The 16,692-nt window shown below is 48.1% G+C and overlaps 1 protein-coding gene across 3 annotated transcripts in view; it reads left to right on the top strand.

Moving 5' to 3' along the window:
• The window catches only part of PTGR1 (prostaglandin reductase 1), a 71,875-nt gene that overhangs the window by 40,550 nt on the left and 14,633 nt on the right, over positions 1 to 16,692 (top strand). For all 3 annotated transcript variants that reach the window (XM_030192361.1, XM_030192362.1, XM_030192360.1), the window contains one exon: positions 576 to 731. In XM_030192361.1, the coding sequence (XP_030048221.1) occupies positions 576 to 731 (156 nt within the window). The remainder of the gene's footprint in view (positions 1 to 575; positions 732 to 16,692) is intronic.

Raw genomic sequence — 16,692 nt, forward strand, 5'->3', positions numbered from 1 at the left:
GGACACTCCAGAAACTAATAGATGGCAATTTAAAACAAATGAAAGAGAGCATTTTTTTTACTCAGTAACATAGTAACATAGTAGATGACAGCAGAAAAAGACCTGCACGGTCCATCCAGTCTGCCCAACAAGGTAAACTCATATGTGCTACTTTCTGTATACCTGACCTTGATTTGTATCTGTCATTTTCAGGGCACAGACCGTAGAAGTCTGCCCAGCACTAGCCCCGCCTCCCAACCACCAGCCCCGCCTCCCAACCACCGGCCCCGCCTCACCCCACCGGCTCTGCTCTGCTCTGTATTGGGATATAGCCCCACCTCCTAACCTTACTCAGTACTCAATCTGTGGATTGTTTTTGCTGGAGGATGTGGTCAAGGCTTTAAGCAGAGCTGGGTTCAAAGAGTGTAGACAAGTTCCTGGTGGAGAAGTCCATAAATATTTCTGTTTCTTTTTTCATACAATATGTACAAACTGGACTATAGTCGGTGTATGTGCTCTATGTTATCAGTTGTATCTGGAAATGGGAGAAGAAAAGAGCACAAATGAGACATGGTTAAATCTCTTTGCTTTTGCAGGGCTGTAAAGTGGTTGGCTGTGCTGGAACAGACGTCAAGGTTGCATACTTAAAAGAAATTGGCTGTGATGAGGCCTTCAATTACAAAACTGTGAGCTCTTTGGAAGAGGCACTGAAGAAAGCTTCCCCCAGTGGCTATGACTGCTATTTTGATAATGTAAGTTCACATGAGAACTGGAGGTAAAATTGCTGATAAAAATAAACAAGAAAGAAATCTTCTTTCTTTCTTTCTTTTTAAATTCTTGATCATTCTAAGCTTATGTGCTGAAGCAGCAAGTTCAGATTTGCCATACAACTGAACTTATTTACCTTCCGAGAGCTGAGTTGGGTCTCCGGTGACAGTAATAGCCAGCTGGAACTTGCAACTAAACCAACAATTTTTGAAAACTAATAATAAATTAGCAGGCAGTTTTAATGATCTGTCTGCTTATATGGCACTGTCCAAGAATAAGTCCCTGACCGAGATTTTACAATCTGTAAGCCAAATTCAGCAATAAGAATCTGACTGTTCAGCATATTGACTCATTCAGGGTTTAGACACCAATAAATATATTAGATAAACAAGGAGTTGCTGTAATAACTACCTCACAGGCAGCTACCGGGGGGGGGGGGGGGGGGGGGGGCACCAGGATTTTGCTGTTATTCATATGGTCTTTCCAAAGCTTATCATGAAATAGAAATATACTCACAACATTATACATAAAAAGATGTCCAATGTTGGTGAGCACTGTGGGTTCCTTTTACCAAGATGCGGTAAAAAGGGCCCTGTGCTAGTGGTGGGGGCCATTTTTGCCAAGCGCTGCGGCCCTGTTTACCGCAGCGGGTAAAAAGGCCAAAAAATGGGCACTCAGCTGGCGTTAAGGGCTCCCGCGCTAACCTGGCAGTAACCAGGTACAGTGAGGCCCTGCCCAATTATTGCTGGGTTAGCGCCGCACTGGAAAATAGCTAGCTATTTTCTCTAGAGCGGCAAATGGTGCGCACCAGGGCTGAAACTACCACCAGCACCCACATTGGGCCAGCTATAGTTCCAGATTAGCATGCGGTAAGCCCGCGTTGCGCTTTCCACTGCTCTGTAAAAGGGCCTCTTTGTGTCTTCTTCTGGTTGATGCTTGTGGGCTGCTTGGTTGCAGAAGGGTTAGGCGACTGCCTAATACTCCCTCCTCAGAGGGAAAGTATAGATGTAATAGCCCCTCAGGCAGCCTCCTTTGGTGAGGGGGAGCTGTTATCCAGTCATCTGAACCAGTGCCATCCAGATGAAGAAGTCCAGCCCCCCAAAATGTACCAATTCAAATCATAAGGTGATCAAAACAACTACAATATATTGAACACAAATATAAGAAACCACAACAATGTCTCTTTACAGAAAACTCATAAATAGAATGTGAAGGGGTATCATACCACAATCCAATTGACCATCTTATTTTCAAAGTCAAGCGATAAATTTAATTGTTTACGCTAATACTTTTTTCTGTATCATATCATATAAAATATAAATATAAAAGTGTGTGCAGTTATCGGAGTTCAGTGAGCTAAGCCCAATCCCAATGATCATGTTTCGGCACAAATAATGCTTATGTCAACGGAAATCGTGGCTTTTTTTAGGAGTTGTTGAAGAGTTTTTGATGCCGAAATGCGAGTATCGGAATTGGGCTTAGCTCATTGAAATCTGATAACTGCACACACTTTTGTACCTCATTTTCGTTATACGATGCAGAAAAAAAAAGTTATTTGAGATTAGCCTTCATGTGCTTTCCTTTTGTCTCTTATCCTGTCTCTAGCACTGGTTGGTTCCATGTCAATCATCTCCTCTCTGCCTTCAGTTTTTTTTCTTCTGTCTTTTTTATTCTTACCCATTCTCTGATTACACCCCCCACCCTAACTCTACTTACATCCTTCTCACACTCCTCTATTTTCATCCTCCCCATGGCTTCTCCCATATGGTTCCAGCATTCCTAGCATATCCCCTGTCTCTTCGACAGTTAGCCCATAGTCCAGCATCTGCCCTTCCCTTCCCAATACCTCCACCTACAATTGATCAGCATCTCCCCTTCCCTTTCTAACCTCCCCACAAGTGACCAGCAGCTCTCTTTCCCTTCTTGCAGTCCATCATTTCCCCTTCTCTTCCCAAGTTCTCCCCATTGTCCAGAGCCAGTTGGATTAGGTGTCTGCCTAGGGAGCACGATTTGGGGGACAGCACTGACATGGCAGTCAGTGTGCCTATGGAAGACATTGTTGCCAGTGCAGGGCTTTGAGCATATGCAGGTGCTCAAGGCCCACCAAGTCCCGCTCCCTGTTTCAAAAAGGGATGAACTCCATAGAAAGAATATATGGATGGATAGGGTTTCATGCTGGCAAAATGAGTGCTGTGAAGATATACTAACTACACAGGCAATAAAAACCCAGGAAAAAAAAACCCTGTGGTAATCCAAACCACACAAGGAAGAAGTAGGGGATGGCCAAATGACTTCCAGCAGACAGATGGATGGAATGCATGGTTTTATTGAGCAAGCACTATAAAAAGGGCCCGACACGGGACTGTGTTTTGGCGGATAGGACCGCCTGCCTCAGGGGTCATAATCACTGGATATAAAACATAAAATAGTTAAAATAAGACACACAAAAAAATACCAATATAATTAAACAGCAATGAATAAAAAAACAATGAGTAAAAAACAGTAAATCTTAAAAACATTACAGAGTATATGAATGAAAGATATGTAAAAATACATAAATATAAAGAACAGTCTCATGTAAATTAATAAGCATGCACTGTAAAAAAACATGTATGAGAGTGTATATAACATAATATATGCAAATACAAGGCCCCTTTTGCAAAGGTAGGGTAAAAGGATGCCTGCGGTAGGCTCCACACATGGATTTGCCCATGGCCATTCCCAGGATGAGCCCTTACCACCACCTATTCAGGAGGTGGTAAGGGCTCCTGCGCTAACCCGGCGGTAAAAATTAAAAATATTTCCGGTTGCACCGGAAATGGTGCACGTTGGGGGCATCACTACCACTGGCTCCAGCAGTGGGCCGGCGATAGTGCTGGATTGGCGTGCAACAACACCGTGGTAGCTCTATCGTGGTGTTGTAAAAGGATCCCATAATGTATTCCAAAAAAACAACTATAGTGCATAAAGGAAGGACATTCTTTCTAAATATATACAGTGGGGGAAATAAGTATTTGATCCCTTGCTGATTTTGTAAGTTTGCCCACTGACAAAGACATGAGCAGCCCATAATTGAAGGGTAGGTTATTGGTAACAGTGAGAGATAGCACATCACAAATTAAATCCGGAAAATCACATTTTGGAAAGTATATGAATTTATTTGCATTCTGCAGAGGGAAATAAGTATTTGATCCCTCTGGCAAACAAGACCTATACTTGGTGGCAAAACCCTTGTTGGCAAGCACAGCGGTCAGACGTCTTCTGTAGTTGATGATGAGGTTTGCACACATGTCAGGAGGAATTTTGGTCCACTCCTCTTTGCAGATCATCTCTAAATCATTAAGAGTTCTGGGCTGTCGCTTGGCAACTCGCAGCTTCAGCTCCCTCCATAAGTTTTCAATGGGATTAAGGTCTGGTGACTGGCTAGGCCACTCCATGACCCTAATGTGCTTCTTCCTGAGCCACTCCTTTGTTGCCTTGGCTGTATGTTTTGGGTCATTGTCGTGCTGGAAGACCCAGCCACGACCCATTTTTAAGGCCCTGGCGGAGGGAAGGAGGTTGTCACTCAGAATTGTACGGTACATGGCCCCATCCATTCTCCCATTGATGCGGTGAAGTAGTCCTGTGCCCTTAGCAGAGAAACACCCCCAAAACATAACATTTCCACCTCCATGCTTGACAGTGGGGACGGTGTTCTTTGGGTCATAGGCAGCATTTCTCTTCCGCCAAACACGGCGAGTTGAGTTCATGCCAAAGAGCTCAATTTTTGTCTCATCTGACCACAGCACCTTCTCCCAATCACTCTCGGCATCATCCAGGTGTTCACTGGCAAACTTCAGACGGGCCGTCACATGTGCCTTCCGGAGCAGGGGGACCTTGCGGGCACTGCAGGATTGCAATCCGTTATGTCGTAATGTGTTACCAATGGTTTTCGTGGTGACCAGTGGTCCCAGCTGCCTTGAGATCATTGACAAGTTCCCCCCTTGTAGTTGTAGGCTGATTTCTAACCTTCCTCATGATCAAGGATACCCCACGAGGTGAGATTTTGCGTGGAGCCCCAGATCTTTGTCGATTGACAGTCATTTTGTACTTCTTCCATTTTCTTACTATGGCACCAACAGTTGTCTCCTTCTCGCCCAGCGTCTTACTGATGGTTTTGTAGCCCATTCCAGCCTTGTGCAGGTGTATGATCTTGTCCCTGACATCCTTAGACAGCTCCTTGCTCTTGGCCATTTTGTAGAGGTTAGAGTCTGACTGATTCACTGAGTCTGTGGACAGGTGTCTTTCATACAGGTGACCATTGCCGACAGCTGTCTGTCATGCAGGTAACGAGTTGATTTGGAGCATCTACCTGGTCTGTAGGGGCCAGATCTCTTACTGGTTGGTGGGGGATCAAATACTTATTTCCCTCTGCAGAATGCAAATAAATTCATATACTTTCCACAATGTGATTTTCCGGATTTAATTTGTGATGTGCTATCTCTCACTGTTACCAATAACCTACCCTTCAATTATGGGCTGCTCATGTCTTTGTCAGTGGGCAAACTTACAAAATCAGCAAGGGATCAAATACTTATTTCCCCCACTGTACCTTATGGATCAACCATGTTAATGACTCAGGCGATTGAGGACACAGGGCCCATAAAACAAACAAAAACATTAGGATGCTAAAAAGTTACTTAGGGCCCCTTTTACCACGCTGTGATAAAAGGGGGCCCACTTGCCATGCGGCCATTTCCCAGGGGAGCCCTTACCACCACCTGATTAGGAGGCAGTAATGGCTCCCATGCTAACCTGGTGGCAACCTGTGCAGAAACGTTTTTAAAAAGCCCAGTGCGCTGGAAATGATGCATGGAAGGGGCAGGCACTAAGTAAGGGCTTCTTTTACAAAGCCACATTAGCAATTCCTGTGTGGCAAATGAGAGGAAGCCTGTTCAATTCCTATGGGCTTCCTCTCATTTGCCGCGCAGGGATCGCTACCACGGCTTTGTAAAAGAAACCCTAAATAAATAAATCTTAAAATCTCCCAAAGGTTACGAAAAATGCATAAATAATGTATGGCTTATAATTAAAAGACTATAAATATGTTTTAAAAAACTGTATAAAAGCCTGAATAAATGTATTTATTTATTTGTTACATTTGTATCCCACATTTTCCCACCTATTTGCAGGCTCAATGTGGCTTACATAGTACCGGAGAGGCGTTCACCAACTTGTATCAAACGCATGACCGATGATCCAAGGAACACAAGCTAAATTGTGACTTTCTTGCCAACAGGGCTATTCACAGTAGTTCTAGGGGATTATGGAGTTTTAAAACATTTTTAAAACTTGTGTCACAAATTGTGTAGCTCATTGGCAAAAAGAGATCAAATGAAGTCTTTACCAACCTGTTGAGCGCTGAGGTAAACAACGGTGAAAGGCAGTGCTGCAAACCAGACCATTGAGAAAACACGTCCAGCTGTAAAAAGAACCACGTATGAATAAAGAAAAGAAATGATAATTATGAAATAAAAGGAGATGATGATTATTGTAATGGTTATTTTATGGAGCCCTCATCTCCTTTTATTTCATAATTATCATTTTTTTCCTCATTATTTATGAATTTTCTCCTTTTATTTCATAATTATCATTTTTTCCTCATTATTTATGCATTTTTTTTGTATCCTTTGGGACACTATAGGTGTTATTTGTTTAGGACTTCTTTTACAAAGCTGTGCTAGTGATTCCCGCGACGCAAATGAAAGGAAGCCCATAGGAATCGACTGGGCTTCCTCTCATTTGCTGCACCGAGAATCGGTAGCACAGCTTTGTAAAAGAGGCCCTTAGTGATTTTTTAGTCTCCTAGTGTTTTTGTTTGTTTTATGGGCCCTGTGTTCTCAATCACCTACATCATTACCATGGTTGATCCATAAGGTATCTATTTAGAATGTATGTCCTTCCTTCATGTACTGTAGTTGGTTTTTTTTTTTTTAATACATTATATTTGCATGTATTACGTTATATACACTCTCATACATATGTTTTTGTAGTGCATGCTTATTAATTTACATCAGACTGTTTTTTGTATTTATGTCTTTTTACATATCTTTCATACATATACTCTGTTTTTAAAGATTTACTGTTTTTTTTACTTATTGTTTTTTTTACTTGTGTTTATATTAGTATTTCTTTTGTGTTTTATTATAACTGTTTTATGTTTTTTATCCAGTGATTGTGACTCCTGAGGCAGGAGGACCTATCCCTTTTTATGGTGCATACTCAATAAAACTACACATTCCATCCATCTGTCTGCTGGAAGTCATTTGGTCATCCCCTATTTCTTCCTTGTGTGGAAGGTATGCTAACTGCCACAACCAGAGGCTCCTTCCTGGTGTGGTAGGTAGGCTAACTGCCTTCCTAAAGAGGGCAAGAAAGGGTAAGGGAAAACACTAAACACCTTAGGGGAGGGGAGATGCAGTGCCCTCTCTTCTCCAGTTCCCCTGTTATATAGCATATCTCCTTACCTTCCTGGTACCTCTATAATTGGCAAGCATCTCTCCTTCCCTTTTCATTCCTGCCCCCCTGCAAGTGACCAGCATCTGACCTTCCTTTCCCAATCCCGCCCCCCCACAAGTAATCAGCAGTATCTCCCCTTCTCTTCCCCAACTGTCCTGCAGTCCAGCATATGACCTTCTATTACTAATCATTTTTATAATGCTACTAGGCATACGCTGTTCCCCAGTTCCTCCATAGTACAGCATCCCCACCAATTGTCCAGCATCTCCCCTTCTCTTTCCAATCCCCTGTAAGTGATCAGCATCTGCATTTCCTTTTCCAATCATCCTCCCCCCTCCCTGCAAGTGATCAGCATCTCCCCCATCTTTCCTTCCCCTGCTGAGCCTACTTCCTCTTGCCACCACCACTATAGTCTACTGGGCTATTGCAGTGAATAAGAAGTGGGGCTCTTGAGCACATGTGCAAGCTCAAGGCCTGCTGCATCCCACTCCCCAACCTTCTCAACCGGTGTGTCAAAAGAAGTTCAGCCTCAGTCCCCACGGAAGCAGTTGGGAAGAACAAGCACAAGCAGCAGGAAACAGCCTGGCAGAGGAGACGAGGCTACACTAACTCTGACACTGTGCTCTTTTGCAGGCTGTGCAGGCAGCAAACTGTGTTTAACAGGGTTTTCATTTCTGGTGGAAATGAAAAGCCCATATATGTGGTTTGCTGTCTGCACAGCCCAGGAAAGAGTGCGGTGTCAGAATTCATGCAGCTGGGTCTCCTCTCCCCGGCTGTTTTCTACTGCTTTTGCTTTTTCCTCCCAACCGCTGCTGTGAGGACTGAGGCTGCACTTCTGTTGGACGGGGGAAGGGGCACAGAGCTAATGGACTGTGGAAGGGTGGGTAGAAGGGACAGAGAGTTGCCAGACCATAGGGGTGCTGGGGGGGGGGAGAAGGGGCATGGAGCTGCTGGACTATAGGGGGAAGGGAGGGGGGACATGAAGCTGCAGGACCATAAGGGATAGGGGACAGGGAGTTGCTGGAATATAGAGATGGAGGGGAGTGGATATGGAGCTGATGGACTACAGGGGCAGGGAAGAGAGGGGATACAACTGCTAGATCAGAAGGGAAGGGGAAAGGGGAGTTACTAGACCATACGTGGAAGAGAGAGAGGACAAAGAGACGCTACACCATAAGGGATAGTGGACAGGGATTTGCTGAACTATAGGGGTGGGGGGAGAGAAGGGACAAGGAGCTGCTGGACCATAAGAAGGGGAAGAGAGGAGTTGCTGAACCAGAGGAGACAGGAGAGGGGACACAGAGTTGCTGGACTATAGAGGAGGGAGCGGATACATAGCTGCTGGACTTTAGGAGTGGGGGGAGGGAGGGGACACAAAGCTGCTAGACATAAGGAAGAAGGAACAGGAAGTTGCTGGACCACAGGGGTGATGGGGGGAGAGGGGGGCACAAAGCTGTTGGACAATGAGGAAGAGGGGACAGAGCTGCTGGACCATAGGGGTGGAGGGGGAGGGGACAAGGGACTGCTGGGCATAAGGAAGAGGGGGCAGGGAGTTGCTGGACCACAGGGGTGATGGGGTACAAAGCTGTTGGACCATGAGGGAGAGGGGACACATTACCATCTCTCCTCAGGAAACAGGCTGGTTATTTTAGTTGGTCATAATGTAATTTGTTTTATATGTTTTATGAGTGTGTGTTCATTTGTAATCCGCCTTGGATAAGGGTGGAATATAAATGTTAATAAATGAAATTAAATGAAATGACAGAGAGCTGTTGGGCCTTAGGGATGGAAGAGAAGGGAGAGGGGAATGGGAGTTACTGGGCCATAGGGGTGGAAGGGAAGGTAAAGGGGACAGGGAGTTCCTAGGCCATAGGTGTGGAGGAGAGACAGGGTGATGCTGGATTACAGGGCTAGAGGGGAATGAAGAAGGGACAGGAAAATGCTGGACAATAAGGGTGGAGGAGAAGTGAGGGAATAGAAGAAGACATGCAGAAATTGCAGAAAGGACAAATGGTCAACACATACTAGAAAGAGAGCAGTAGACAGAAAAGCTGAAAAGAGAAACTGGGACCAGCATGCTTGGAAAAATAAATTGAGCACACAGCAAAGACAGAAAAAAAGTGTTTTATTTTAAATTTAAGTGGAATATGGAAGCTTTGGGAAATGTGCATCATGGATGTCTTTTGTATTGTATGCAGTAAAAAAGAAATGCATTTTTTATTTTATTTCTGCAATGTTGTGGTACAAGCCCAGTATGACTTATTGAGATTCCAAATTGAGTCCTTCTCATTATTTTTCTATTTCTAATTTGTGATCCCTTGTTTTGATTTGGTTTATTAATATACCGCTTAGCATAACAGTAACTTTGGTGACCTGTTGGTGAGTGTTTATCGGCTGAATTAGGTCTGAACATGTTAGTTCTGTGTGAATGGATTGTATGGATCTTTCTTATATTTTGTAGCTTTCTTTTTCTCCTTTTGTGTTATATTGTACACCACTCTGGACGATAAGAAGAGTGGTACATCAAATATTATAAACTATTAAAGCGGTTTTGTATTTGGTGAGGGTCTGTCTGTGTGTTGCCTGTGACCAAGGTGTGAAATTCTGTTTGCATGCTCTGTTTTTACCAGTCATAGGAATTAGTGCTACTGTTGGGGGGGGGGAGGGGAGGTTGTATTTAACAATGTGCCTGATACGTTGCTATTAATCAGATGATATGAGATGGGGAGGAGGGATAAGGGTTTTGTGGATTCAGAGCATGTTTACATTTAACTCATAACTGCTACATTGTGCCAGACCAAATGTCAATGAAGGTCATATATATGGTGTGTCACATATGCGAACATCGTACATCATGTGTGTCCCGACTGAAAAAAGATTTGAGATCCACTGCTGAAAGGGATTACCACACCGCAATCTGGAACTACCGCTAGCCCAACGTGGGCGCCGGCGGTAGTTCCACTCCCAATGTGCGGCATTTCCAGCACTAGCGGAAATGTTTGAAAAATATTTACACAGGGGGTTATCCGGCAGTGATCGGTTAGCATGGGAGCCCTTACTGCCACCTCAGTCGATGATGGTAAGTGCTTCCCCCCACATGGCCACGCGGTAAGTACAATCTTACTGCATGGCTATTTCTTTTTTTGGCCTCTCTATCCGTTGTGGTAAAAAGGGCCTCAGCGAGCTGCAAAAACGGCCACCACTGCTAGCGCAGGGCCCCTTTTACTGCAGCTTAGTAAACGGGCCCCTAAGATTCTGTGATTTGGTGTTATAGATAATATTCCAGAAAGATCTATCTGGCTTCAGGTGAGATTCTAAAAATTGAAGATTATTTAAAAGTACTTGTGATAATATTGCATTCTAAATTACCTTTTGATAAACAGATTAGTGCCTTGAGTAAGAGATTTTTCTTTAGACTCTGTTGCTGAAGGAAAGGATAGTGAATTTCCTGGAAGCCAATAAGTTGCAAGATCCGAGACAACATGGTTTTACCAAAGGGAAATCGTGCCAAACGAATCTCATTGAGTTCTTTGATTGGGTGTCAGGAGAATTGAATCAGGGACGAGCTATGGACGTAATCTACTTAGATTTCAGCAAAGCTTTTGACACGGTTCCCCACAGGAGGCTCTTAAATAAACTGGATGGGCTGAAGATAGGACCTGAAGTGGTGAACTGGATTAGGAACTGGTTGACGGACAGACGCCAGAGGGTGGTGGTGAATGGAATTCGCTCGGAGGAGGGAAAGGTGAGTAGTGGAGTGCCTCAGGGATCGGTGCTGGGCCCGAATCTGTTCAATATATTTGTGAGTGACATTGCCGAAGGGTTAGAAGGTAAAGTTTGCCTATTTGTGGATGATACTAAGATCTGTAACAGAGTGGACACCCGGGAGGGAGTGGAAAACATGAAAAAGGATCTGAGGAAGCTAGAAGAATGGTCTAAGGTTTGGCAATTAAAATTCAATGCGAAGAAATGCAAAGTGATGCACTTAGGGAATAGAAATCCACGGGAGACGTATGTGTTAGGCGGGGAGAGTCTGATAGGTACGGGCGGAGAGAAGGATCTTGGGGTGATAGTATCTGAGGATTTGAAGGCGACGAAACAGTGTGACAAGGCGGTGGCTGTAGCTAGAAGGTTGTTAGGCTGTATAGAGAGAGGTGTGACCAGCAAAAGAAAGGGGGTGTTGATGCGCCTGTATAAGTCGTTGGTGAGGCCCCACCTGGAGTATTGTGTTCAGTTTTGGAGGCCGTATCTTGTTAAGGATGTAAAAAGAATTGAAGCGGTGCAAAGAAAAGCTACGAGAATGGTATGGGATTTGCGTTACAAGACGTATGAGGAGAGACTTGCTGAACTAAACATGTATACTCTGGAGGAAAGGAGAAACAGGGGTGATATGATACAGACGTTCAAATATTTGAAAGGTATTAATCCGCAAATGAACCTTTTCCGGAGATGGGAAGATGGTAGAACGAGCGGACATGAAATGAGATTGAAGGGGGTCAGACTCAAGAAAAATGTCAGGAAGTATTTTTTCACGGAGAGAGTAGTGGATGCTTGGAGAATTCCTTTATTAAATAAAACGGAAAAAACCAATATTCAAGACATTACATCATGCCGTTGTAAAACCAGCCCCACTACATTTTTATACAAAAAATACAAACCCGATAAAACCCGTCCCCCCCCCAAATCCCCCCCACACCATACATTCAAATCAACTTCAAGCGTACATGCTTCCACCAAACCCCAAAATTAAGTACCCCCCCCCCTCCACCTTTTCCCAGCGTGCCAATTCCTGGACGGCTCGGACAACGTCCCAGGAAACCTGCTCAGCCGACCTGCACTCCTGGCGCATAGACACCCCGCATCGGGCCACCCACAGGCAGTACCTGATAATAACTGATATGAGGAAGGCGGTACCTGGCTCCAGCCGCCCCGTCCCCTGCTGCTTCCCGTACACCCAGTCTGCATAGGTGTATGACGTGAAGCTGGGGATGGCCAACAAGGCGGCCACTCTTCCACAAACTGCTCTGGAGAATGGACACTCCATAAGGAAGTGGTCCATCGTCTCCAGCTGACCAGCACACTCCCCCCTCGGGCAGTTTCGGTCCTGCATGCTTCGGTACATATTTGCCCTAACATATAATTTACCGTGAAGGGACAGCCAGGCAATGTCCCTGTACTTGTTCGGGAGTCGTCTAGATGAAATAAAGCCCAGGCCCTGCCTCAGCACGGGCCCTGGAGCATCCCTAAGAGTCAGGGGAGATGAGAAATGCTGGGAGCGAACCCGCTCCACCCAGCTCTCCCTCTGCCCCGCCCTTATTTCCTCCCATGTAATGTCCCACAACCGGACCAGCTTTACTAAGGATTTGTAGTAGCCTACCCCCTCTGGGAAACCCTTCCGCAACCTCCCCACCTTCCCCCCCTCCCCACCAAGGGCCCCAAAATCCCTCCCACCACTGCACAACACTTTGTGCCCACCCTGGGGCCTCCGGCCCTCCCCCCCGCCCAAGGTTAAACTGGATGAACAGGGAGGAGAATAGCAAGACAGGGTTTACCATCCCCACCCCCCCTTCCTCCCGCGACCGGTAAGTAATATTGCGTTTTACCGGGTTCATCCTGTTGCCCCACAAAAGTTGAAAAACACGCTGTACAATGAAGTGAAACAGCATTCCGGCAAAAGGCAGATGTAACTCAAGAAGAGAAACATGGGGACTATCTGGGTCTTCAACAACCGGACCCTGTCTGCCATGGACATCCGCCACCCCTTCCAACGATCCACCTTTTCCCTTGCCTCCGATATCTTTTGCTCCCAACTCTCCCGCCCGTAATCCCCCCCCCAAAAATACACTCCCAACACCCGCATTCTTTCAATCCCTGCAGGAAACCCGCCCCCTAGGTTAAATCGCCGTTCCTCTGGACCCACCCACAAGCTAGTACACTTACCCAGGTTTACCCGTGACCCCGATGCCTTGGAATATTCTTCAAGGGTCTCCCGCAGCATCCTCCCCTCCCTCTGGTCTGCCACCCAAACGGTGACATCGTCTGCATAAGCGATGACTCTCAATACGTTCCCTTTGCCAACCTCTACCCCTCTGAGCCCTCCCTCCCCCCCTCCTCCTAGCCTCTGCACCAGGGGATCTATGGCAAAAGCGTACAGCAGGGGGCTCAATGGGCACCCCTGCCGTACCCCTGCCGTGACCCCCACCTCCGCCCCCCTCCATCCATTCACCAGGGGAAAAAATCGCGCCCCAGCATACAACAGTTGCAGTTGTGCGATCCACTCCCCCGGGAAGCCATAGTGATCCAGGACCTTCCACAAGAACTCCCACTGCACTCGGTCGAAAGCCTTGTCCTGGTCCAAGGCCACGACCAACCTACCATCTCCCACCCGGCTATGTTCCAAGCCCTCCCTCACCCAGGCTACTGCCTCCAGCACCCCCCTTCCTGGGACCCCACACCTCTGCGGGACTGCTAGCACTTCACCGGAGACCTTCCTCATGCGAGCATGAAGCATGTGGGCGAAGATCTTCCGGTCGCTGTTCAATAGTGCTATTGGTCGCCAGTTCGCCACGTCTTGAGGGTCCTTGCCTTTGCTAAGGAGGACCAATGCTGATCCTCCCATAGACTCCGGCAAGGATCCTCCTGTTCGCGCCTCCTCCCAGAGTTCCAGGAAGAGCGGCGCCAGCTGGTCCCTGAACCGTTGGTAAAACTCCGCCGGAAGTCCATCCGGCCCCGGCGCTGTTCTGCGCCGCAAGGCCCCAATGGCCTCCTCCACCTCACCCAGCGTCCATGGCTGCGTTAAGACCTGAAGATGGGGCCCCCAGTTACCCACCCCCGGGGTCCCCTCAATATATCTTCCCATGGCCTCTGTCCCCAACTGTAGGTCCGAGAAAACCCGCCCAAAATGCGTCCCCACCACCCGCAAAATACCTTCCCTGGATTCTTGGAGCACCCCCCCCCTCATCCCTAAACCCCACCACCACCCTCCTCTCCCTTCGTTCCTTGCAGCAGTCATACGGGTCCGGACCAAGCAGCTTCCCGAAGTCCCGCTCGTAGACGAGGGAAGAGTAGCGGTTGTACTGTACTCTTTCAACCTCCTGCTGCAGTACCTCAATATCCTCCCTCCTCCCCCCCCCCCCGGGAAATTAGATTATCCCGTCGCTTTCTCAGGGCGATCCCCAACCGGGTGGCCTCCCTTCCCTCCCGCCTTGCCTGACGGAGAAAAAACCCTCTGGTGCGGTGTTTCAGTACTTCCCACCAGTCCCTGAGGGAAGGGAAGACACCCTGAATGGACACCTGGTCTGCTAGGAATTCCAGGTACTCCTGGTGCAACACCCCCTCCTTCAACCATTTGAGATTCAATCTCCACAACCCTTTCCCTAGCTTGCACGCCCCCCCTCCCCCCAACTCTATCATCACCATCCTGTGGTCAGAGAAATCTACTTCCACCACCCTAGGTGCCTGCCTACATGCCCCTTCCCGAACTATAAACCGGTCAATTCTGCTCCTACAGGTGCCCCGTGAAAAGGTGAAACCCTGATTCCCACCACCAAGTGCAATATGTACATCCACCAGCCCTGCTCCTTTCATAATCCCCGCTAGTCGAACCCCATCATAACGTACTTGTGGTGCCCGCCCCCCACTATCCTCTTTCCGTAAGATAGTGTTGAAGTCTCCTCCCCACACCAACTGCCTTGAAGTGTATAGGTAAGGCTTAATTTTGTTGAACAATGCAGACCTTCCCTGTTTGCTTTGCGGTCCATACACATTAATCACCCGCAAGGCCACCCCCCGCAATATTACGTCCAACACCAAACACCTACCAATACCCAGCTCCACCACCCTCTGAATCTCTACTTTATTGGTTTTAAAGAGGATGCCTATCCCCCCATACCTCTCCCCGGCCAGACCCCAGATAGAGGGTCCCCATCTCCAGGCCCTCTTTGCCCGCCGGATGTCCTCCAGCGTCTGCAACCGGGTCTCCTGGAGGAGGAAACAGTCCGCCTCCACAGCAGAGAGGCCATCAAATGCCAAGCTTCTTGCCCTCTGGGAGGCGACACTAGCCACATTAAGTGTGGCGAACACCAATAGCAGTCCCGCCATCAGTCCTCGCTACCACACCCCCCGCCTTCCTGGCTGCCTTCCCTTCTCTCCACACCATCATCCATGGTCCCTTCCCCTCCACCCTCTTCTTCCTCCTCCGCCCAATCCCGGACCCCTAGCTTAAACATCCCTTCCCCCACCCTTGCTTTCTTCCTCCCTATCTTCTTTTTGTCTTCACCCACCTCCCTCCCTCCCTGGGGATCATCAACCGACCTGCCCCCCTCCTCTCCTCCCTCTTCCACCCCTACTACCTCCTCTTCTTCCACCCTTCCCATCAATCCCGCCTCTGACCCTTCCTCCCTCCCCTCACGGGCCTGCATTCCTACATCCTTTCTTACCTTCCTTTCCTCTCCCGCCCTCCCTGCATCAGCTGTCACCTCCCCCGATCCACCCACCTCCCCCCCTACCCTTCCCCCCTCTTTGTCCCTCAAAACCCTCCCCCCCCCGTTTCTCTTTCCTCTTACCCGCTGTTCCCCTCACTCCTTCTCCCCTACCTCCCAACCCGTCCTGCCGGCTACCCCCATCCTCTACCTCCTCACCAGCCAGTTCCTCAACCCCTCCCTCCTCTTCCAAACCCCTGAATCTATTCCCTACTTCTATCCCCATTCCCACCCCCTTCCCCCCTTTCCTCTTCGCTGTTTCTTGGACACCCGCGTCCAGCCCTCATCCTCCCCTTCCTGCCGCTTCCGACCCTCCCCCAAGCCCCCCCCTCTACCTGTCCCTGTCCTTCCCTGGACCCTTTCCCCCCCGCCCCGGGAACCTGATCATGGTCTGCTTCCCCTCCCCCCTCCCCCTGACCTGAACCATCCCTATCTATCTCCTCCTCACCCCCATTATGGGAGGCCCAAGGGCAGGCTCGAAATGCATGCCCCAGACCCCCACACAGGTTGCACCGAATAGACATACAGGACTCCGTGGGATGCTCCTTAGACCCGCACTTTCCACACTGCACAACCGGGCATGACATACTAAAATGTCTAAACGACCCGCACTTGTGACACTGCCGTGGCTGCCCCTTATAAAAGCAGAGAATCCGATCCCTGCCGATGAACGCCGAGGAGGGAATGTGCTGGGTGACATGCCCTGCCTGCCTCAGCCTAACCTGCGCACCCCAACCTCCAGCCCACACCCTACTGGGGTCCGGGAGTTTGGACAAGGGGGTACGCAATTCTGCGTACCGTTGTAGCCAGAAGGCCAGGTCCGCCCCTGATAGAGACTCATTTCGAACCAGAAGGGTTACCTGCACCAGGTCGGGTCTGCTAATCAGTACGGCCCGGTAGTTCTTCCAGTCCCCTCTCCCCCGTACCCCTTCGTATCTCTCCCAGAAGACCTCCATGCCTCGCTGGG

Source organism: Microcaecilia unicolor, chromosome 2 (genome assembly GCF_901765095.1).
Source record: "Microcaecilia unicolor chromosome 2, aMicUni1.1, whole genome shotgun sequence".
NCBI classification, from domain to species: domain Eukaryota; kingdom Metazoa; phylum Chordata; class Amphibia; order Gymnophiona; family Siphonopidae; genus Microcaecilia; species Microcaecilia unicolor.